General features: G+C 43.8%; 1 protein-coding gene across 1 annotated transcript in view; it reads left to right on the top strand.

The window, feature by feature from the left end:
- Positions 1–25512, top strand: part of CRIM1 (cysteine rich transmembrane BMP regulator 1) — a 973879-nt gene that overhangs the window by 757593 nt on the left and 190774 nt on the right. Inside the window, exon 8 of the mRNA XM_069769103.1 lies at positions 17565–17693. Within this exon, the coding sequence (XP_069625204.1) occupies positions 17565–17693 (129 nt within the window). The remainder of the gene's footprint in view (positions 1–17564; positions 17694–25512) is intronic.

The following is a 25512-nucleotide window of genomic DNA, read 5'->3' as shown; positions in this document are numbered from 1 at the left end:
ACGCTTGCGTGAGCGTAAAACTGTGCACCATTTGGCGGTATTATCTGAGCATGCTGAGCATGGACCTGAGCCTATGCAGTGCGATAGGACTTTGACCAGAGCTGAACAGCAAGAACACAGACGTCAGAATGGGCTGTGTGTTTACTGTGGTGATTCCACTCATGCTATTTCCGATTGTCCTAAGCGCACTAAGCGGTTCGCTAGGTCTGCCACCATTGGTACGGTACAGTCGAAATTTCTTTTGTCCGTTACTTTGATCTGCTCTTTGTCATCCTATTCTGTCATGGCATTTGTGGATTCAGGCGCTGCCCTGAATTTGATGGACTTGGAGTATGCTAGGCGCTGTTGGTTTTTCTTGGAGCCCTTGCAGTATCCTATTCCATTGAGAGGAATTGATGCTACGCCTTTGGCCAAGAATAAGCCTCAGTACTGGACCCAGCTGACCATGTGCATGGCTCCTGCGCATCAGGAGGATATTCGCTTTTAGGTGTTGCATAATCTGCATGATGTGGTCGTGTTGGGGTTGCCATGGCTACAAGTCCATAACCCAGTATTGGATTGGAAATCAATGTCTGTCCAGCTGGGGTTGTCAGGGGGTACATGGTGATGTTCCTTTTCTGTCTATTTCATCATCCACCCCTTCTGAGGTCCCAGAGTTCTTGTCGGATTACCGGGATGTATTTGATGAGCCCAAGTCCAGTGCCCTACCTCCGCATGGGGATTGTGATTGTGCTATCGATTTGATTCCTGGTAGTAAGTTTCCTAAAGGTCGACTGTTTAATTTGTGTGTGCCTGAACACGCCGCTATGCGGAATTACGTAAAGGAATCCTTGGAGAAGGGTCATATTCGCCCATCGTCGTCACCATTGGGAGCAGGGTTCTTTTTTGTGGCCAAGAAGGATGGTTCGCTGAGACCTTGTATTGATTACCGCCTTCTAAATAAAATCACGGTCAAATTTCAGTACCCCTTGCCGCTGCTGTCTGATTTGTTTGCTCGGATTAAGGGGCTAGTTGGTTCACCAAGATAGATCTTCGTGGTGCGTATAATCTTGTGCGTATTAAACAGGGCGATGAATGGAAAACAGCATTTAATACGCCCGAGGGCCATTTTGAGTACCTGGTTATGCCATTCGGGCTTTCTAATGCTCCATCAGTGTTTCAGTCCTTTATGCATGACATCTTCCGAGAGTACCTGGATAAATTCCTGATTGTATACTTGGATGATATTTTGGTCTTCTCGGATGATTGGGAGTCTCACGTGAAGCAGGTCAGAATGGTGTTCCAGGTTCTGCGTGCGAATTCTTTCTTTGTGAAGGGGTCAAAGTGTCTCTTTGGTGTTCAGAAGGTTTCATTTTTGGGGTTCATTTTTTCCCCTTCTACTATCGAGATGGACCCTGTTAAAGTTCAGGCCATTTATGATTGGACTCAGCCGACATCTCTGAAGAGTCTGCAAAAGTTCCTGGGCTTTGCTAATTTTTATCGTCGCTTCATCAATAATTTTTCTAGTATTGCTAAACCGTTGACTGAGTTAACCAAGAAGGGTGCTGATGTGGTCAATTGGTCTTCTGCTGCTGTGGAAGCTTTTCAAGAGTTGAAGCGTCGTTTTTCTTCTGCCCCTGTGTTGTGCCAACCAGATGTTTCGCTCCCGTTCCAGGTTGAGGTTGATGCTTCTGAGATTGGAGCAGGGGCTGTTTTGTCGCAAAGAAGTTCTGATGGCTCGGTGATGAAACCATGCGCCTTCTTTTCCAGGAAGTTTTCGCCTGCTGAGCGTAATTATGATGTTGGCAATCGAGAGTTGTTGGCCATGAAGTGGGCATTCGAGGAGTGGCGTCATTGGCTTGAAGGAGCTAAGCATCGCGTGGTGGTCTTGACTGATCACAAGAACTTGACTTATCTCGAGTCTGCCAAACGGTTGAATCCTAGACAGGCTCGTTGGTCGCTGTTTTTCTCCCGTTTTGACTTTGTGGTTTCGTACCTTCCGGGCTCTAAAAATGTGAAGGCAGATGCCCTGTCTAGGAGTTTTGTGCCCGACTCTCCGGGTTTGTCTGAGCCGGCGGGTATTCTCAAAGAGGGGGTAATTTTGTCTGCCATCTCCCCTGATTTGCGGCGGGTGCTGCAAAAATTTCAGGCTAATAGACCTGACCGTTGCCCAGCGGAGAAACTGTTTGTCCCTGATAAATGGACGAGTAGAGTTATCTCTGAGGTTCATTGTTCGGTGTTGGCTGGTCATCCTGGAATCTTTGGTACCAGAGATTTGGTGGCTAGATCCTTTTGGTGGCCGTCTCTGTCGCGGGATGTGCGTTCGTTTGTGCAGTCCTGTGGGATTTGTGCTCGGGCTAAGCCCTGCTGTTCTCGTGCCAGTGGGTTGCTTTTGCCCTTGCCAGTCCCGAAGAGGCCCTGGACACATATCTCTATGGATTTTATTTCGGATCTTCCCGTCTCTCAAAAAATGTCGGTCATTTGGGTTGTTTGTGATCGCTTCTCTAAGATGGTCCATTTGGTACCCTTGTCTAAATTGCCTTCCTCCTCTGATTTGGTGCCATTGTTCTTCCAGCATGTGGTTCGTTTACATGGCATTCCGGAGAACATCATTTCTGACAGAGGTTCCCAGTTTGTTTCGAGGTTTTGGCGAGCCTTTTGTGCTAGGATGGGCATTGATTTGTCTTTTTCCTCGGCTTTCCATCCTCAGACAAATGGCCAGACTGAACGAACCAATCAGACCTTGGAAACATATCTGAGATGTTTTGTTTCTGCCGATCAGGATGATTGGGTGTCCTTTTTGCCTTTGGCTGAGTTCGCCCTTAATAATCGGGCTAGCTCGGCTACTTTGGTTTCGCCGTTTTTCTGCAATTCTGGTTTCCATCCTCGTTTCTCTTCAGGGCAGGTTGAGTCTTCTGACTGTCCTGGTGTGGATACTGTGGTGGATAGGTTGCAGCAGATTTGACATTGTCTCAGGAGAAGGCTCAACGTTTCGCTAACCGCAGGCGCTGTGTGGGTCCCCGACTTCGTGTTGGGGATTTGGTTTGGTTGTCATCTCGTTATATTCCTATGATAGTTTCCTCTCCTAAGTTTAAGCCTCATTTCATTGGTCCGTATAGGATTTCTGAGGTTCTTAATCCTGTGTCTTTTCGTTTGACCCTTCCAGCTTCTTTTTCCATCCATAACGTATTCCATAGGTCATTGTTGCGGAGATACGTGGCACCTGTGGTTCCATCCGTAGATCCTCCTGCCCCGGTTTTGGTTGAGGGGGAGTTGGAGTATATAGTGGAGAAGATTTTGGATTCTCGTATTTCGAGACGGAAACTCCAGTACCTGGTTAAGTGGAAGGGTTATGGTCAGGAAGATAATTCCTGGGTCTTTGCCTCTGATGTTCATACTGCCGATCTGGTTTGTGCCTTTCATTTGGCTCATCCTGGTCGGCCTGGGGGCTCTGGTGAGGGTTCGGTGACCCCTCCTCAAGGGGGGGGTACTGTTGTGAATTCTGTGGTCAAGCTCCCTCCTGTGGTCATGAGTGGTACTTCGGCTTGTTCTGTCTATGAGCTTCCTCTGGTGGATGTGAGTGGGGCTGCGGCATCTGAGTTTCCTTCCTCAGGTGACGAGGTTAAGTCGTTAGGTTCTGCTCTATTTAACTCCACCTAGTTCTTTGTTCCTGGCCTCCAGTCAATGTTCCAGTATTGGTCTTGCTTTCTCCTGGATCGTTCTTGTGGCTTGTCTGCCCTGCATAAGCTAAGTTTTGCTTGTGTTACTTTTGGTTGCTATATTTTCTGTCCAGCTTGCTATATTGGTTTTTCTTGCTTGCTGGAAGCTCTGAGACGCAGAGGGAGCACCTCCGCACCGTTAGTCGGTGCGAAGGGTCTTTTTGCCCCTCTGCGTGGTTGTTTGTAGGTTTTTGTGCTGACCGCAAAGCTATCTTTCCTATCCTCGGTCTGTTCAGTAAGTCGGGCCTCACTTTGCTAAAATCTATTTCATCTCTGTGTTTGTATTTTCATCTTAACTCACAGTCATTATATGTGGGGGGCTGCCTTTTCCTTTGGGGAATTTCTCTGAGGCAAGGTAGGCTTATTTTTCTATCGTCAGGGCTAGCTAGTTTTTCAGGCTGTGCCGAGTTGCATAGGGAGCGGTAGGCGCAATCCACGGCTACCTCTAGTGTGGTATGATAGGATTAGGGATTGCGGTCAGCAGAGTTCCCACGTCTCAGAGCTCGTCCTATGTTAGTAACTATCAGGTCACTTGTGTGCTCTTAACCCCTTCATGACCCAGCCTATTTTGACCTTAAAGACCTTGCCGTTTTTTGCACTTCTGACCAGTGTCCCTTTATGAGGTAATAACTCAGGAACGCTTCAATGGATCCTAACGGTTCTGAGATTGTTTTTTCGTGACATATTGGGTTTCATGTTAGTGGTAAATTTAGGTCAATAAATTCTGTGTTTATTTGTGATAAAAACGGAAATTTGGCGAAAATTTTGAAAATTTTGCAATTTTCACATTTTGAATTTTTATTCTGTTAAACCAGAGAGTTATGTGACACAAAATAGTTAATAAATAACATTTCTCACATGTCTACTTTACATCAGCACAATTTTGGAAACAAAATTTTTTTTTGCTAGGAAGTTATAAGGGTTAAAAGTTGACCAGCGATTTCTCATTTTTACAACGAAATTTACAAAACCATTTTTTTTAGGGACCACCTCACATTTGAAGTCAGTTTGAGGGGTCTATATGGCTGAAAATACCCAAAAGTGACACCATTCTAAAAACTGCACCCCTCAAGGTGCACAAAACCACATTCAAGAAGTTTATTAACCCTTCAGGTGCTTCACAGCAGCAGAAGCAACATGGAAGGAAAAAATTAACATTTAACTTTTTTGTCACAAAAATGATTTTTCAGCAACAATTTTTTTATTTTCCCAATGGTAAAAGGAGAAACTGAACCACGAAAGTTGTTGTCCAATTTGTCCTGAGTACGCTGATAACTCATATGTGGGGGGTAAACCACTGTTTGGGCGCACGGCAGGGCTTGGAAGGGAAGGAGTGCCATTTGACTTTTTGAATGAAAAATTGGCTGCACTCTTTAGCGGACACCATGTCACGTTTGGAGAGCCCCCGTGTGCCTAAAAATTGGAGCTCCCCCACAAGTGACCCCATTTTGGAAACTAGACGCCCCAAGGAACTTATCTACATGCATAGTGAGCCCTTTAAACCCCCATGTGCTTCACAAATTGATCCGTAAAAATGAAAAAGTACTTTTTTTTCACAAAAAATTTATTTTTGCCTCAATTTTTTCATTTTCACATGGACAACAGGATAAAATGGATCCTAAAATTTGTTGGGCAATTTCTCCTGAGTACATTGATACCTCACATGTGGGGGTAAACCACTGTTTGGGCACATGGTAAGGCTCGGAAGGGAAGGAGCGCCATTTGACTTTTTGAATGAAAACTTATCTCCATCGTTAGCGGACACCATGTCGCATTTGGAGAGACCCTGTGTGCCTAAACATTGGAGCTCCCCCACAAGTGACCCCATTTTGGAAACTGGACCCCCCAAGGAACTTATCTAAATGCCTAGTGAGCACTTTAAACCCTCAGGTGCTTCACAAATTGATCCGTAAAAATGAAAAAGTACTTTTTTTTCACAAAAAATTTATTTTCGCCTCAATTTTTTCATTTTCACATGGGCAATAGGATAAAATGGATCCTAAAATTTGTTGAGCAATTTCTCCCGAGTACACTGATACCTCATATGTGGGGGTAAACCACTGTTTGGGCACACGGCAGGGCTTGGAAGGGAAGGCGCGCCTTTTGACTTTTTGAATGGAAAATTAGCTCCAATTGTTAGCGGACACCATGTCGCGTTTTGGAGAGCCCCTGTGTGCCTATGCATTGGAGCTCCCCCACAAGTGACCCCATTTTGGAAACTAGACCCCCCAAGGAACTTATCTAGATGCATACTGAGCACTTTAAACCCCCAGGTGCTTCACAGAAGTTTATAATGCAGAGCCATGAAAATAAAAAATAATTTTTCTTTTCTCAAAAATGATTTTTTAGCCTGGAATTTCCTATTTTGCCATTGGTAATAGGAGAAATTGGACCACAAATGTTGTTGTCCAGTTTGTCCTGAGTACGCAGATACCCCATATGTGGGGGTAAACCACTGTTTGGGCGCACGGCAGGGCTCAGAAGGGAAGGCACGCCATTTGGCTTTTTAAATGGAAAATTAGCTCCAATCATTAGCGGACACCATGTCGCGTTTGGAGAGCCCCTGTGTGCCTAAACATTGGAGATCCCCCACAAATGACCCCATTTTGGAAACTAGACCCCCAAAGGAACTAATCTAGATGTGTGGTGAGCACTTTGAACCCTCAAGTGCTTCACAGAAGTTTATAACGCAGAGCCATGAAAATTAAAAAAAAAAATTATTTTCTCAAAAATGATTTTTTTAGCCCGCTTTTTTTTATTTTCCCAAGGGTAACAGGAGAAATTTGACCCCAAAAGTTGTTGTCCAGTTTCTCCTGAGTACGCTGATACCCCATATGTGGGGGTAAACCACTGTTTAGGCACATGCTGGGGCTCGGAAGTGAAGTAGTGACGTTTTGAAATGCAGACTTTGATGGAATGCTCTGCGGGCGTCACGTTGCGTTTGCAGAGCCCCTGATGTGGCTAAACAGTAGAAACCCCCCACAAGTGACCCCATTTTGGAAACTAGACCCCGAAAGGAACTTATCTAGATGTGAGGTGAGCACTTTGAACCCCCAAGTGCTTCACAGAAGTTCATAACACAGAGCAGTGAAAATAATAAATACGTTTTCTTTCCTCAAAAATAATTATTTAGCCCAGAATTTTTTATTTTCCCAAGGGTTACAGGAGAAATTGGACCCCAAAAGTTGTTGTCCAGTTTGTCCTGAGTACGCTGATACCCCATGTGTGGGGGTAAACCACTGTTTGGGCACACGTCGGGGCTCCGAAGGGAAGTAGTGACTTTTGAAATGCAGACTTTGATGGAATGGTCTGCGGGCGTCACGTTGCGTTTGCAGAGCCCCTGGTGTGCCTAAACAGTAGAAACCCCCCACAAGTGACCCCATTTTGGAAACTAGACCCCCAAAGGAACTTATCTAGATATGTGGTGAGCACTTTCAACCCCCAAGTGCTTTACAGAAGTTTATAACACAGAGCCGTGAAAATAATAAATACGTTTTCTTTCCTCAAAAATAATTATTTAGCCCAGAATTTTTTATTTTCCCAAGGGTTACAGGAGAAATTGGACCACAAAAGTTGTTGTCCAGTTTCTCCTGAGTACGCTGATACCCCATGTGTGGGGGTAAACCACTGTTTGGGCACACGTCGGGGCTCAGAAGGGAAGTAGTGACTTTTGAAATGCAGACTTTGATGGAATGGTCTGCGGACGTCACATTGCATTTGCAGAGCCCCTGATGTGCCTAAACAGTAGAAACCCCCCACAAGTGACCCCATTTTGGAAACTAGACCCCGCAAGGAACTTATCTAGATATGTGCTGAGCACTTTGAACTCCCAAGTGTTTCACAGACGTTTACAACGCAGAGCCGTGAAAATAAAAAATAATTTTTCTTTCCTCAAAAATGATGTTTTAGCAAGCATTTTTTTATTTTCACAAGGGTAACAGGAGAAATTGGACCCCAGTAATTGTTGCGCAGTTTGTCCTGAGTATGCTGGTACCCCATATGTGGGGGTAAACCACTGTTTGGGCGCACGTCGGGGCTCGGAATTGAGGGAGCACCATTTGACTTTATGAATACAAGATTGGCTGGAATCAATGGTGGCGCCATGTTGCGTTTGGAGACCCCTGATGTGCCTAAACAGTGGAAACCCCTCAATTCTACCTCCAACACTAACCCCAACACACCCCTAACCCTAATCCCAACTGTAGCCATAACAGTAATCACACCCCTAACCACAACCCTAATTCCAACCCTAACCCTAAGGCTATGTGCCCACGTTGCGGATTCGTGTGAGATTTTTCAGCATCATTTTTGAAAAATCCGCGGGTAAAGGGCACTGCGTTTTGCCTGCGGATTTACCGTGGATTTCCAGTGTTTTTTGTGCGGATTTCACCTGTGGATTCCTATTGAGGAACAGGTGTAAAACACCGCGGAATCCGCACAAAGAATTGACATGCTGCGGAAAATACAACGCAGCATTTCCGCGTGGTATTTTCCGCACCATGGGCACAGCGGATTTGGTTTTCCATATGTTTACATGGAACTGCAAACCTGATGGAACACTGCTGCGAATCCGCAGCGGCCAATCCGCAGCAAAATCTGCACCGTGTGCACATAGCCTAATTCTAAAGGTATGTGCACACGCTGCGGAAAACACTGCAGATCCGCAGCAGTTTCCCATGAGTTTACAGTTCAATGTAAACCTATGGGAAACAAAAATCGCTGTACACATGCTGCGGAAAAACTGCACGGAAACGCAGGGGTTTACATTCCGCAGCATGTCACTTCTTTCTGCGGATTCCGCAGCGGTTTTACAACTGCTGCAATAGAAAATCGCAGTTGTAAAACCGCAGTGAAATGCGCAGAAAAACCGCAGTAAATCCGCGATAAATCCACAGCGGTTTAGCACTGCGGATTTATCAAATCCGCAGCGGAAAAATCCGCAGAGGAACAGAATACGTGTGCACATACCGAAACCCTACCCCTAACCCTAGCCCTAACCCTAGCCCTACCCCTAACCCTAACCCTATTCTAACCTTAGTGTAAAAAAAAAAAAAAATTCTTTATTTTTTTATTGTCCCTACCTATGGGGGTGACAAAGGGGGGGGGGTCATTTACTATTTTTTTTTTATTTTGATCACTGAGATAGGTTATATCTCAGTGATCAAAACTCACTTTGGAACGAATCTGCCGGCCGGCAGATTCGGCGGGCGCACTGCACATGCGCCCGCCATTTTGGAAGATGGCGGCGCCCAGGGAAGAAGACGGACGGATCCCGGGAGGTAAGTATAAGGGGGGGGGGGAGATCAGGGCACGGGGGGAGCGTCGGAGCACGGGGGGGGTGGATCGGAGCACGGGGAGGGGTGGATAGGAACACGGGGGGGTGGATTGGAGCACGGGGTGGGGGATCGCTGTGCAGGGGGGTGGATCGGAGCACGGGGGGATCGCTGTGCGGGGGGGGTGATCGGAGTGCGGGGGGGTATGATCGGAGCACGGGGGGTGTGATTGGAGCACGGGGGGAGCGGACAGGAGGACGGGGGAGCGGAGCACAGGACGGAGGGGAGCGGACTACAGATCAGGGGGCTGGGGGGGCGATCGGTGGGGTGGGGTGGGTGCACATAAGTGTTTCCAGCCATGGCCGATGATATTGCAGCATCGGCCATGGCTGGATTGTAATGTTTCACCATTTTTTTAGGTGAAATATTACAAATCGCTCTGATTGGCAGTTTCACTTTCAACAGCCAATCAGAGCGATCGTAGCCACGGGGGGGTGAAGCCACCCCCCCTGGGCTAAACTACCACTCCCCCTGTCCCTGCAGGCCGGGTGAAATTGGAGTTAACCCTTTCACCCGGCCTGCAGGGACGCGATCTTTCTGTGACACAGCATATGCGTCACAGGTCGGATTGGCACCGACTTTCATGACGCATACGCTGTGTCACAGGTCGGGAAGGGGTTAACCACTAGGTCCATTGTGGTTCTGAATCACCTGTTCATAACAGGACGGGAATGGTAAGAAGATGGGAGGTGCCGGACCAAGACCAGCGACGCCCATCGGACCGGACCGCCCCACGGGTGAGTATAATGAAAGTTATTTTTCTTCTCTTACAGGTCGAGTTGGGGGCAGATATACAGCATTATAGAATGCTGTATATAAGCCCTGAAAGGTGATGGCCATATCTCTTTATCGGCCAAACCTGGTGACAAGTTCATTTTAAATGTTAGAACATGCTATTATGCATGTAATTGGGGAAAGGGCCTCAAAATTAAAGTGGATCAATGTATAATCGGTCACGGTATGACACCCAGAACGCCGGGTGATCAACCATTATCGGTGTCGGTGGCAGGAGCCGCCGGTCGCAACAACTCAACTGTGGAGCTGCTCCGTCTTCTGTGGCTGTGGCAGGGTATTACTCATCCTCCTCCTATTAAAATCAATAAGAGGAGGATGTGTAGTACCCTACCATGGCCACTATCAGAAGACGGAGCAGTTCTGCAATTGAGTAGTTGCGGCTGCCGCCATCGTCACTCAGAACAGCTGATTGGCTGGGGAGTGCCAAGTGTCATACCCTTCTTGATCAAAAATTGATAACCTATGCTAAGGATCGGTCATCAATAGGGATGAGTGGACTCATGGAAGTTTGGGTTTGTCGGGTTCAACTGAACTTAGTCCAAAGTTCCACCCAGGTACCAGAACTGTACTTGAACTTGAACCGGAACCCAAACCCCATAGAAATAATAGGTGATCCGAACTTGGGATCTGTAATCTCTCGCTCTCTCCCTGGACTCGCAAACTGTAAAATGGGCTTCCCGGAAAAGTACTTGTTCGGAGTTTAGCACCGGTACAAACCCGAACTTTACAGTTTGGGATCGCTAATCTCTAGTCATCAATGAAAATGTAGTGGACTACCTCTTTAAGTTTGGTTAATTAAATGAGATTTTAACTAATCTCAAAATTTGGGTTATACCTTATGTGTTATGGAAGCCTATTAAAGGGAACCTGTCACCCCGTTTTTTCAGATTGAGATAAAAATACTGTTAAATAGGGCCTGCGCTGTGCGTAACTATAGTGTATTTTGTGTACCCTGATTCCCCACCTATGCTGCGCAATACATTACCAAAGTCGCAGTTTTCGCCTGTCAATCAGGCTGGTCAGGTGGGCGTGGTGACATCGCTCTTTTCTTCCCCAGCTTTCCGTTGGTGGCGTAGTGGTGTGCGCATGTCGCAGTGACGATTCCACTGCGCGCACGTGAAGAAGCAGCGCGCGATCTGCGCTATTACCCCCTGTCATCGGTGGGGGCGGCCATCTTCCTGGGGCCGCGCGTGCGCAGATGGAGTGCTCTGCTGCACGGGGCTTCAGGAAAATGGCCGCGGGATGCCGCGCGTGCGCAGAAGAGATCGCGGCGGCCATTTTCCCAAAGCCGAGTTGCATCTCGGCTTTGGGAAAATGGCCGCCGCGATCTCTTCTGCGCACGCGTGGCATCCCGCGGCCATTTTCCTGAAGCCCCGTGCAGCAGAGCACTCCATCTGCGCACGCGCGGCCCCAGGAAGATGGCCGCCCCCACCGATGACGGGGTAATAGCGCAGATCGCGTGCTGCTTCTTCACGTGTGCGCAGTGGAATCGTCACTGCGACATGCGCACACCACTACGCCACCAACGGAAAGCTGGGGAAGAAAAGAGCGATGTCACCACGCCCACCTGACCTGACCAGCCTGATTGACAGGCGAAAACGGCGACTTTGGTAATGTATTTCGCAGCATAGGTGGGGAATCGGGGTACACAAAATACACTATAGTAACGCACAGCGCAGGCCCTATTTAACAGTATTTTTATCTCAATCTGAAAAAACGGGGTGACAGGTTCCCTTTAAGTATTTTACACTAAGTTGATCCCCAAGCTATAAATGGGGCAATCCTCGTTTTACAATGATGACAAATAGCGTAGAATAAGTTATTAAGAAAAGACGAAAAACTAGGAATTCACATTCTTATAAGCACATTTTATGTGATTTCTTGAAGAATAAAGGCGACCACTGATCATAGAAAATGTATAAATCCCAGCTCTAATTTTTTATTAATTTTATACATACTGTACATAAAACCCATACAGTGATATTAAATACATATATTTGACAAATATAACTAACAGTTCTTCTATACACATAATTATATATAATAATCATGAAAATATACTAATATAAAAAATATAAATAAATATACCGTAAATAAATGTATAAATAAATAATAATAATATGTAAGTATGAAGGCTCATTCACAGGGAAAAACACTGACACATTATATTCTGCAGAGCTATCCACATTTCACATTTTTATTTGCTGCCGATGGTATGTGAAAAAAAGTGGACCGCAAATTGGTGCCATCCATATCGCATCATTGTGCCGTATGATTTTTTTAAGGCCTCATTCACATATTCTTACTTATTTTTGAATATGAGAAAAAATTGACCATTTTTTATTAGTGTGCTGGATCCAAATTTCATCCATTTTTGGTCCGGGTGTCAATTTTTTACTATCATTGTGGCATCTTTTTTTTATTATAAGCAAAAAAATGTCTTTTACTAAGCTTCTCATGCCCATTAAGCAATGAAAACCATTTCCCTTTGGATGACATACGGATGGTATCCATGTGATCTGTTTTTTCACGGACCCACTGACTTACATTGATCTGTTTGATCGGTTACATGCCTCCTTTTTCTATATTTTTCTACCCGATCTCACCTTATTGCTCTCTGCACAGTACTCCTGTTCTCAAATTGGCAGTTAAAGGGGTTGTCCTGTAAAGATAAGTTATTACCTCTCCGCGTGAAAGGCGATATCTTGCCGATCTTTGGTTGTCCCACCATTGAGACTCACACCGATTTGCAGAATGGGGAATTTTCTTCTCTGACAAGGGACTTTTATCCCGTCCCATATTTATCCCTGTAATAGCTATTTATTAGTAACTGCCATAAAATCATATCCCCAAAACATTCATTAAAATAAAGAAAAAGTGGACTACTACCGTAAATTAATTAATACATTGAAGTAAAGTTAAAATCAAGATTTATTCTGGCTTTTGATTTCTGAAGAATCCAACATAATAAAGGAACCTCTTGTGTTCTTGGGATCACAACAAATATAAAAATAAATCTGTAAAATATGAGCATCTGCCGCCAAATGTTAAAGCTGATTCCAGCGTCAAAGTGAATTGCATTTATTATTCATTGCAAATGAATATGTTCTGCATCTTCTGCTCAAAACGTCCTCAAAATCTTCTTGGTACCATTCAACATGTTCCATAAAGGCCATAAAGTCAAGAAGTTAAGTGCTTTTGTTAAATTAAATATTGATTGCATTCATCCATTTCAGAAAAGATGCTTTGAAAAATGGAAGTTTGGAAATTATTTTAAACTAGATGGCAGCCCGATTCTAAAGAATCGGGAGTCTAGAATCCATATATACTTTATTTATTCAAATGTAAGAATAATACAATTAATAAATAATAGTAAGAAAGAACAAAAATAATAGGCAGTATATGGAGAAAACACCAAACTAAAGTTCAAAATTGGTGTGAAAATGTCACTGAACCACTTCACAACTAAATATATATAGTTTTGGTAAATGGTATTATCATTTTTTTGACGAAATTCGGCAGGAGCTTGAAGAGCAACGTCACTGGGCCCGCCTCCACGCAGTAGAAACTTGCTGTGAGGTAAAAATTCAAAAATCACACCAAAATGGCGGGCGGAGTGTGTCACAGTACGGCACGTTTCTGATTGGTTGCCGCCTGCTGCGAGCGACCAAGCAGACACTGGACACTGTTGACGTCACTTATCTCCGGACATTAGCTCCGGACATTAGCTCCGGACATTATCTCCGCACATTAGCTCCGGACATTAGCTCCGGACATTAGCTCCGGACAAAGCCACGGAAGTTGGCACAAATTGCAGGAAGTAGTATTCTAGGCAATTATATATTAGATGCTTTATACTTTTTTACAAACAAAGCTTCAAGATATTATATTTCTGAAATTATTAACTCATAATGTATAAACAGAGTTAAGTTGTCTTTTGCAAAAAGAAATCCAAATTTAAGTTTTAGAAATGTCTATTTAACGGATTCAGTTTCCATAGACTTCAGTGTAAAAGAACAATCCAGTTGCAATCCTGTTTTTTACTCTTTTGTCCTGCAATAACTGATTGCTGCTGGATCCATTTCAAATGAATATACCATAATAGAAACACGTCACCACTTCTGTATTTATCACCCACTCCTAGTTTTGGCTTACAAATACTGACCAAATACTGAACGTGTAAACATGGCCTTAGCGTGTTTCCACAGCAAAAGTCCACTAAAAATGCATTTGCATTTTTTTTTCTGCATCTAATGCAATTATACGGGGAAAATCTGCACCTACAACTCAGAGTACCCGCAAGAGGAAATTGCCATGTTGTGGATTTCAAGCATGCAGCGTAGCTCAGTTTATGCTGCGTAAAAAAAATCTTTGGGGGTATAAGATTTCTATAAATGACATCCATAGCTATAAGACGATGCAGGGTTTTTTTGTCAAAAATTCATCGAGGAAACTTAGGCCGGGATCATACATGCAAGAAACTCACACAAGTCTCGCATGTTAATACCCGGCACTATCGCCTGCACTTGGAACTGGAGCGTGTGGCTGCATGTATTTCTATGCAGCTGAGCATTCTGATCCGATTGCCGCCAGCAGTGCCGCCTATTGAGATGCGAGACTCGTGCAAATTTATCGCACGTGTGATCCCGGCCTTAGGCCGGGATCACACGTGCGAGAAACACGGCCAAGTCTCACATGTTAATACCCGGCACTCAGGAGCGGAGCATGCGTCCGCATAGCAATACATGCAGCCGCACGCTCCGCTTCTGCGTGCCAGGTGCAGTGCCGGGTATTAATGGGAACCTGTCGCCCTCCTCAGGCTTTTGTAACTAAAAGAGCCACCTTGTGCAGCACAAATGCTGCATTCTGGCAAGGTGGCTCTTTTAGTTATGCTCCCTCCCTGCACACGCTGAAATAATCACTTATAAAATGTGCCCCCTCTTACCCTGAAATGTTCCCGGAGGTGGGTCTTTCCTTGCTAATCAGACGCAGCACAGCCGTCACTCCGGGCCTGTGCGCGCTGGGCGCCGCCTCCTCAGCGCTGTTTTGAAATCAGCCGGCGCCTGCGCTCTTTTCTCATATCTTGGGCATGCGCAGTGAGCGCTGCCCATCCTCTGTCCTCATTTGCAGTCTAGCTGACTGCGTCTGTGCGGCCGCCACAATGTGAATAAATCAGAAGACACTGCGGAGCGGGATGTCTGGCAGGGCGGCCGCACAGACGCAGTCAGCTAGACTGCAAATGAGGACAGAGGACGGGTAGCGCTCACTGCACATGCCCAAGGCATGAGAAAAGAGCGCAGGCGCCGGCTCATTTGAAAACAGTGCTGAGGAGGCGGCGCCCGGCGCGCAAAGGCCAAGAGTGACGGCTGTGCTGCGTCTGATTAGCAAGGAAAGACCCACATCCGGGAACATTTCACAGTACGAGGGGGCACATTTTATAAGTGATTATTTCAGCGTGTGCAGGCATCATAACTAAAAGAGCCACCTTGTCAGAATGCAGCATTAGTGCTGCACAAGGTGGCTCTTTTAGTTACAAACGCCTGAGGGGGGTGACAGGTTCCCTTTAACATGCGAGACTCGGACGTGTTTCTCGCATGTGTGATCCCGGCCTTATGGTCATTTCCACTTCTTTTAAGGTGCGGTCGTTGAAGATAAACTGAGCACAGAGTACTCATAACCCCAATAATTAGCTGGAATCTGTGGGAGAAACTTGCATCATGTGTTGAGATCTCTCACAGCGCCACTACAGGACAAAGGAAGCATTACATCCTTAGCTTTTAAATCAGTGTGCTGTGCATGGAATACATGAAAGTGCCAGATTCTCAAGAGGAGACGCTCAATGTAGACACTCTCTACTCAAACTTATAGATTATAGTCCTAGGTCCCCTGTATTCGCATAGGATACCCAAATTAAATTATTATAAAAGCATTTTGTAATCCTGATGACTCCTTTTTTATGACTCCTTGCTATAAAGGTTATGTAACTAAAGCTTGTGGCATTTATGGACCTAAAGAAAACATGTCCCAAAAGAAATAAATGTGAATTTCTTTGTCAAGTTAAAAGATCGCTAAATCCTGCAATGTGTTTCCCCTTTCAACTTTTTACTTTCTGTTTATAGCTTCATATTCTTGTTAGAAAAATATATTCAGCACACTTTTAGTGTAAAACCAATGAGCCATTTCACTGCCTTGTCTGTTCTACTTTATCTGTTGAAAACCAAAAGCAATTGTAATGACAGCCCTGTCAGTATAACAGCAGCGGGGACAACGCAAAAGTGTAAGGAAGAAACTTAATAAAGGTCATTAAATTATTGCAGCCTTGTAGCAAAAAATGTGTCTTTCAAAGCATCGGCAGCGATCTACAGGCCTTGAGATGTTTAGATTGCTGGTTCTAAAGAGAGGTTAGGAAATCAAGGCAAATGTTTGTTTATCCGCTGAAAATTCACATTTCACTGCATTACAATAGCTATTGGTTTACTTCACTTCTCCATATAGTTTTTCAAAATGTACAAAATCTTTATTATTCATGCTTAAAAGCCTCAATCGTTAATTGAGATAGAGAAAATTATGGTTCCCATTAATTAATAAAATTTCCCTCAGTTTTAGTTTACAGTTGTAATTTCTTTATAAGTTTTCCAACTCTCCCGTTGTGCAACTTGCAGCCTGATTCAATTTCCACATTTCTTGTTGTGGGAGTGTCCCTCCAAGTAATTTAGGCTAAATGTGAGGAATGTGTGTTTCCAGGATGCTTCTGTCTTCATTAGCTCATATATCAACAGCTCATATAACATATTTCCACTTCATATGCTTTATTCCTTAATTATATCTTGTTTTCTCTGCCCTCCCTGAGACTCTGGATACTTTCTCCCTTCTCTCTTCTTGAGACCTATAAATAACCACCTCCCTTTTGCTATCTCTAAGGACGGTTTCACACATCAGTGGCTCCGGTACGTGTGGTGACAGTTTCCACATGTACCGGAGAAACTGACTCACGTAGGCACATTAAAAAAAAAAGTGTCTCTGCACATGTCAGTGTATTTTCACGGACTGTGTGTCCGTTTGCAAAACACGGAGACATGTCAGTGTTCGTGGGAGCGCACGGATCACACGGACCCATTAAAGTCAATGGGTCCGTGTAAACACGTACCGCACACGGATGCTGTCCGTGTGCTGTCCGTGTGCCACCTGAGGACCACACGGAACAGCGCTACAGTAAGTGCTGTCCCCTGTGTGTGGTGCTGAAGCCGCCATTCATCCCTTCTGTCCTGCTCGGCTGAAAGCAGCGCTCGCAGGAGAGAAGGGATGAAAAATCAAGTTTTTTTTTGTTAAAAATAAAGTTCGGGGTCACCTCCCGCCTCTCACCCCCCCCCCCCCCCTCGTGCACCCGCCCGCTTTAACACTGGGCCGAGTGCTACGCGATGTTTTCTCACATAGCACTCGCCCGTATTCTACGGTAGTGTGACCCCGGTGTTATTGTTCTGTAACACAGATTGCATAATGGATAGTCAGATTCATGTACACTGTATACATCCAATGCTTCTAGTAATAAGGCTACTTGTACTTCTATTCTATGGAATTTTGTGTTTTATGAATATACAAAGAATAGGTTGTATTGTTTTGTAAAACAAATGAAAAAGATCCTTGAAATTAGTGATTATGAAAAATATCTGTGCTGAGAAAAGATCTAAATATCTGTACTGGTCTTAATAAAATGCAATCTCCATGTGGTTTTCTGCAGAACCTACGTACATCACCATGGCTCCACCAATATGTGATCTGTTGATTAACTGCTCGCTGACTGAGAAGGACTGTAGTTATGGATTTCGGTTAGATCACAATGGCTGCCGTACCTGTCAGTGTAAAACAAGTAAGTCATTTTTAGTTGGTCCTATTTCACAATACTTTGCCGCAGTCTTATCGTGTAAATGCCATTATTTTTCCTTTCATGGACTCTTTAGTTCCATAATCTTTACATATATCTTCTGCCATGTTTTTGTGTCCGTGGAGTGGAGAATGCCATTTCATATTGCTGGGGTTTACACAGACTTTGGCAGACAGATGCAGAATAGATGGCATTATGTGCTGCCCATTCACATTATGAACCCATTGTCACACTGGGTGAGGGAGAAACAAGGTACACAACAATGGGGAGAGGAAGGGGAAGCCCAAACAATAGGGAAGTGGGGGTGGAGACCCCTAGGCAGATCTTACAACACCCTGTCTCCCCTGACGTCCCTAAATAGGTTCTGCACCTATCGCTGAGCAGGAACTTAATTTCTGCCTGTTCCTAGCTATAGGCCCTATATAGGGATGGGACGGGGGTGACGAGCAGTAGTCAGCCCCATCTACAACTAAAGACAGAGAGGTTGAACAAATGAGGGGATACACTTAGCTTGTGAAGACCACCGAGATATCACGCCAGCAATCCTTCAAGAGTACTCCAAGAAGACACTAGCCGACTGCTAGTACTTTCAACCAGACAGAGGGAAATTAAGCTAACACCAGCACTTTGCTGAAGAGACTGTAGGTATTTAAACCTTCAGCTAGGGTGTGTTAATTAGCAGCAGAAGGTGGAGTCCTAGAGGGAGAAGGATATCGCTCCATAACAGAAATGCAAGAAGGTGCCTGTAGATCTAATCCCAATGACCTACAGCAGGATCCAGGATGACTGTCTATCGCACCTGACACACCCGGGACACCCATTCCTTGAAATGTGTGAGTTTGGTCCATGACTCAAACCAAAGTCAGACATGTCTCCTCTTTATTTTACATATCATCAGTCTACAAAAAAAGAATGTGTGAAAATAGCCATTGGCTATAATTTACCCACATGTTATCTGTTAAAAATAATGGAAAGCAGACATACATGAGACACTGACATTGAAATGAGGCCGACGTCTTACCTATGGGTAGATGGGCCATTACCCATTTTCCTGTTTTAATTCTAACACAAGAACATGTAATATCGTTCTTTGAGCCCGAGTCTCAGCTCGGTGGCAAGTCATTAGTAGCATGACTACTTTGTGCAGTTCTGCCAAAGACATGAATCCCCTTAAGTAAGTCAGCAAACTTCATTAGGTGCCAAACCCATTTTGGCAGCCTAGTCACTGTCTTTGCTTGGAGAATACGCCAGCACATTCATAGTTAGCGCTTTCATTGAAGCAAGTGTTCAGATACCAGACCTGTTGTCATTGCCAATTATCTCAGAACATAAAGAGTCTATTTCATAGGAGTGCACAAAAGGTATATGGATCCTGAGAACAAGAGGAGAATGGATCGTGGTGATGTGACATTTTGGAAGAATATAAAACGTGATGGGATATGTGGTTCCTCAGTGCTGAGTGTCACTGTGAACGGCAGTATGTTTCCACCCAGGGCAAATGGCGAATACACCGTACTAAAGAGGACAGTACTGAGAATACACAATTTGAATTAGTTAACAAAAAGGTTTTTTTTATGTTAGAAGATCGAATATGGCCTGACTATTAAACATGGTTGGCAGTGTGAGTTGAGTTTTAATATGGTGACAGAAAAGCCCCTTAAGTCATCAGCCGTGACAGCTGCTAGGAAGGACGTGAAGCAAATCTCAACAGTGGTGTTAATTTCCTTCAGACGGAAGATGATGTTGTAGCAGATGTCCTGATCGTTCCTGCCATCCTGGTAGAAATAGCTTGAAATCTTCTATGGTAGAAGGGAATATAGAAGACTTTGAACTTGGGGACCATCTAATTCTCATCTTAGCAATTTACACAATCCAGAATGCTATATTAAACTTTGCCTGCAGATATTGGGACATGTTGACAACATTTGTTTTTTATTGGAACATTTTGATTCTAATCGTCGCTAAACTACGTTTCTCAACCTGTCACCTGTCAGAATAATTTAGACTAAGGGATTTAAGAAAACAGAGTTTCACACAGCGACCAGCCATATTAGATCAGAAGTGTCCTGATCAGTGAAACGCTCTCCGATGAATCCAACTTGCTTGGAAACATGCCACAGTTCTTTATTTTTTCGGAACTCCAGAGAAAGTAAAGTTCCACACTAAGATTAAGAACGCCTTAAAGTTCTGAAACGCGTTGGATTTTTTCGGGGGGTTTCTCCTATTGGATCCAGATAATAATCAAGAACATTGCATTGAAGCCTATAATCTCTGACCTGGAATCTGGACCTTTACTTTCTCTTGTGTTGCTGAGAAACCTGGAAACTTTTTCTTTGCCCTGGTTTTTAGATAGTTTTTAGAAGACCTGGCTATTATTCATGCCACCTGATTGGCTAGACAGAGAGCTCATGCATAATATATTACTTGTAGTAAGTTGTGTTAGAGTCAGGTTAGGATGGAATTCATGAAGACAGACGCGCGGTGCCCTTGCGTGTTGGTAGCAGCTGTTTTTTGGTTTGTCTTTATTCCCTGTCATCAGAGGACACATTGTAGCACTGTCAGTACCTGTTCCTGCTTTGTTTCTTGTCTTGAATGGGGACAACATATCATGCCGAGTATCAGTCGTATTCCATTTCCAGAATCTCATAAAGTTCTGAGCTTCTGGCAGAAATGTGCTTTGCTATCTTTGAAGCATTTGTACAAAGGAAGTTTGGTTGCTGACTATGAAAGGGACAGTCTCTATCTGTGAAATATCAAGGATTAGAGCAAAACTGGTATAAAGCATATACATGGAAGAGGACGATATGTCACTCACAGCATGGGGTGGCGGAGAAACCTTCTTACTCTTGCATCCACTGTGCATCATTTTGTCACCTCTGTCAATGATCCGGTTCAGTACTTTGTGTCTTAAAAATCCACTCACATTTTTGTAGCTTTATGGAAAAGTGATAATAGATTTTTAAAGGGTCAAAAGGAGGAAAGAAAATGTATGACCCTATTTGCTCACTGAGATCAGCTAATTTCCGTTCAGCAGTGTAGGGCTTAGTTCACACTTGAAGTTTTTGTAGTAGGAGTGCTCATGCCAGAGGCAATGACGGCAGAATGTGTTCATCTATATCAGTTTTTCTGTCTGGTTTTGGCATGTGTTCAGGTCCTTTTTTACACACCAACCGTTGGTATTAAACAACCACTGATCGGTAAACAGTTACCAGTTGGCGGTCATTTAATAGCCTGTAAACACAGGCAGACGGCGGTAAATAATGCCTGCAAAGTGATGTTTACCGGTAATTTTAAAAAAATGCAATAAAAAGAGATGAAAACGTATGTGCACTAAAATGGTTTCAGTAAAAGTCCAAGCTCAGCGCTCAAAAGCCGCTGCCTCATAGCGGAAACACAAAAAAGTTATGGGTCTCAGATAATGGCAGCACAGACCAAAGTCACATTTTTTGACTACTAAATTATAAAATAAAACCTTTAGCAGTTTGGTATTACCGTACTGAATGAATCGTACCAAAAGGACATTTTTTTACCACTTAATGCCATAAAAATGAAAAACTATAGTGAAATTGCTATTTTTTCACCATTCACCATTTGTCAAATACAAAATAATCGCTCTTCAAAGAGGGGGGGATGAAGGAGCAAAGAAAATGGAAAATGTCATGGTCATCAATGAATTAAAGGGACTTGAAAGCCAAACTTAAGTGCAAAGAGAATGATGAATTGGGGCATTTACTTTTCTTCTTCAGACTTACAGTATAGCTCATTTCTAAAATTAAAAGTAAAGGGTAAATATTAAAAAAAAATATATATATATCTTCTATATTATAGAGGCTGCTATGTGCTGGTGATTGGTGGGGTCCGGGACCTACTATGAAGTGTACAGTTGAAGTACATGAGCTGGGCACACATAGTGGTGTACAGGCATAATAGTAAGATAGTAAGTCTATAGTGTATATGTGTTGAGAGTGGTGAAGGAACCCAATTATCCGAGCATGATCGCTAATCTCTAGTAGCTATCTTTTAGATATGAAACCTTTTTTTTAAGGAGGTTTTCCACTCCAGAGCAGTTTCCACAAGCAATGAGGCTTGCCAAATGCTAAGAGTGTGTAATAAACTCACTATCAGGATTGGACTCTACTAGCAGGTTCGAGCAGTCACCTCGTTATTGCAATCATGTGATTTGCCATAGTTGTCATGTATTGTCATGTGCCAGGCAGCTTCTTATCCACTTGTCTCAGAACATAACTGCTCGAACCCGCTAGCAGAATGCAATCCTATAATACTGCTAGTATTTGGGAAGCCGCCCGGCTGTGGGGTGGAAAACATCTTTAAATAGTGAGGATGCCCCTCACGAAGATAGATATATGCCTTTATGTGCCCCAGTGATAGAATACTGTAGAAATCCCCTCCGCTGTCATTGATGGGTAATAATATTCACTTGGCATACATTATAATCTAAAACCTACAGCAGAATGCATAAGATAACAGCCGGGGATTAGATAACAAGGTGTTATGGGAAAGTCGTTAAGAAAATATTTTAGACCATAAGATCACACAGTGAGGGAGGCTCATTTACAAAGGTGCAGTTCACATTCTGCGTGATCTTATGGTTTTGTGTCTGCAGGTGGATTTGGAAGGAAAATGGCCATAGCTTTAGTGATGCAGAATATTTTACTTACTGGCGGGGAATTTTAGGCTTCACTTACACATCTGTGACTCACATATGTGATTTATCAGTGTTTTTCACTGATGAGACATGTAACCATTATAGATTATGTGGCTGTCCACATTGCATGGTCCGAAAAAAACAAAAACGTGTAAACTCATCACTGCATCTCACAGAGTCAGGGGGTTAAAAGTGTCAGAAGGATGGCTGTGATTTCCTGATGAAACACCCTTACTCTGTGTATACGATTTCGTCATACGAAATCATGCCAGACTCTGCTCACATTGTCGCTAGCAAATACACTTGACCGGCTCATTACAAGTCAACGGGATCAATTAGGATTCATTAAATCTGTATTACAGGAGATCTGTCAAAGCTTTTACTGCTCAGGTAATAGCAGAAGCCATGACACAAACGTCATGACAATTTCTACATCTTTAAAGGGAATCTCTCACCAGGTTTTTGGTGCTTACTCTGAGAGCAACATAATGTAGGGGCAGAGACCCTGATTCCAGCGATGTGTCACTTAATGAGCTGCTTGCTGTAGTTTTGATAATATCACTCTTCTGTCAGCAGGCGATCACGAGAGGCAATTAAGACTGATGTCATGTAGTCCTCCATATTCATGAACTTTGTATAACCCGCTCCAGCACTAATTGGCAGCTTTCTGCCTATGCACAGTGCCCACGGAAAGCAGCCATTCAGTGGTGTGGGCGGGTTTTACTAGCTCAACATTCAGAGAACGGGTAGATCTGCAGCAGATAAAACATTGATTACAGCAAAACTACAGCAAGCAGCCCAGTAAGTGACACACTGCTGGAATCAGGCTCTCTGACACTTTATCATGCTGCTCTCAGATGGGTTAGCAAAATTCTAGTGACAGATTGTCTTTGAGAATGACTGTCCAGCTATGTTTTAATAGTCCTTGATTGCAATTTAGCTCAGAATTTGTGTTTGCGGTCAGTACATCAGAATATTCTGGTCCACATTTATCATAAGTAGCTATTCTTGCTCCAAATTTTTAATGTGCTCACTTAAACTCTACCACTCCATATTTATCAAATGTGGTAACTTAATGATACATTTTCTTCAAGTGTGGTTATATACTTCCAAATGTTACATTACGAACTGTAAATATTGGCCCCTAATTCATCATGTGCGGAGATGGGACATACTGGGATCTGACGCAACAGCTGGTCTAATTCATGATGAGCTGTGTCGTGTGTCGTGACCTTACACCAGAAATCTTACTTCTGTCCTTGCACCTCTTAAAGGGGTTGTCTGGTCCGAATCAGTAAGTTTAACTGCAGACTTATGAATCCCCCAAGCACATTTTGCGCAGCGGGGATTTGCCAGTTTCTGAGCCACGACCAGAGGGTACATATACGTTATACATACTCCCGGCCAGGGCCTGTTTAGTGGGCGCAGTCTAGCCCCACACATTTACATGACACTCAGCGCAAAGTCAGATCAGGATTTGATCGGAGTGTCATTAGCATGCTAGGCCCGCTTCTCTTACGTGAACGAATCTACACTTATCTGACCCCAGCCTAAGGCCGGAGTCACACTACCGTATAATACGGACGAGTGCTATGCTATAAAAAATCACATAGCACTCGGCCCAATGTTAATCTATGGGGCAGCTCCTATCATCCGTTTTTTCTCAGCCGTATTATACGTCTGAGTGAAATCGGAGCATGCTGTGATTTGCACCGTATATCGGCTGAGACTCGCTAATGAAAGTCTGTGGGTGCGAGAACACCTTGCACACCACACGGACCGTCAGTGTGACTTACGAGACTTTAGAAAAGAGGGAAATTCAGGGCGCTGTAATATTAAACCACACTGACAGCTTACAAAAGAATAGATAAAATAAATGTATACACATATATATATCTATCTATATAAAACTATGTGACACACACATATATATATATTTATATTTCATAGAGAGTCAGGTAGCAGAATAGCTGATAATTCAATTGTCGAGTTCTGTAAAATCATTGCAAAAGCCGATAGGATATGACACATGGTTTACACACAGTAAACCGTTGCATATTAATTAGATTTAAATATGTCCCTCACTAATAATGTTAGTACTATGTGTGTGTTAAATTTTGGAGATATAGGTGTTAAATTAACTAATTTATTCTGTGAAAAAAATTGTGTGGGCTCCCTCGCAATTTTCTTCGCCAGAGAGGGAAAGCCAGTGACTGAGGGCAGATGTTAATAGCCTAGAAAGGGACCATGGTTATTACCCCCCCCCCCCCCTGTCTAAAAACATCTGCCCCCAGCCACCCCAGAAAAGGCGCATCTATAAGATGCCCCAATTCTGGCACTTAGCCTCTCTCTTCCCTCTGCCTTGTAGTGGTGGCATATGGGGTAATAAGGGGTTAATGTCACCTTGCTATTGTAAGAAGACATTAAGCCCGGTTAATAATGGAGAGGTGTCAATAAGACACCTATCCATTATTAATCCAATAGTATGAAATGGTTAAAAAAACACACACACATTAAGGATAAAGTTTTTTAATGACATAATTAAACACAGGTTTTCCATCTTTATTAGACTCTCAATCCAAGCGAAGCCCTTGTTATCCTGTAAAAAGTCCAAAATACTTGTCCGCCGTACAGTCAAGTCGCACGCTGCAATCCATCTCAAGGGGTTAAATAGTTTACAACCAGGAGCGGCGCTAATGCTACCAGCCGGGCTGTAAACCACTGTGTAATGAATGAAAAGCTGCATGCGCAGCCTCACCGCCTGACCGGACATGAACTCTGTAGCGTGGGAAAGTTTCTGAAAATCGCATCCTCACATTGCACACGAATGACATACGGAGAACATTTGTGCGATTCTCAGCAGACAAAATTGGACTGATTTTTTTTACGTTGTGTCTGATTCCGGCCTAATTGTGAGGATTGAGCCACAAAGTTTCTTAGAACTTTGCATTTTTCATTATACAATAATTGAACCAAAAGAGGACTTGTCACGTGGTACATGCAGTCCGATCTGTGGGCAGCAGGGTATGAAGAAGCTGAGCAGAATGATATACAGGTTTGTTGGAAATGATTCAGTAAAATTTGCATTTTATTTATTGAAACCCCTGGTGTTTGTCTGTATGATAGCCAAGTGGGCGG

Source organism: Ranitomeya imitator, chromosome 5 (assembly GCF_032444005.1).
Source record: "Ranitomeya imitator isolate aRanImi1 chromosome 5, aRanImi1.pri, whole genome shotgun sequence".
Lineage (NCBI taxonomy): Eukaryota > Metazoa > Chordata > Amphibia > Anura > Dendrobatidae > Ranitomeya > Ranitomeya imitator.
The sequence above is the reverse complement of the archived record's forward strand: the minus strand, read 5'-3'. Positions and strand labels throughout refer to the sequence as shown.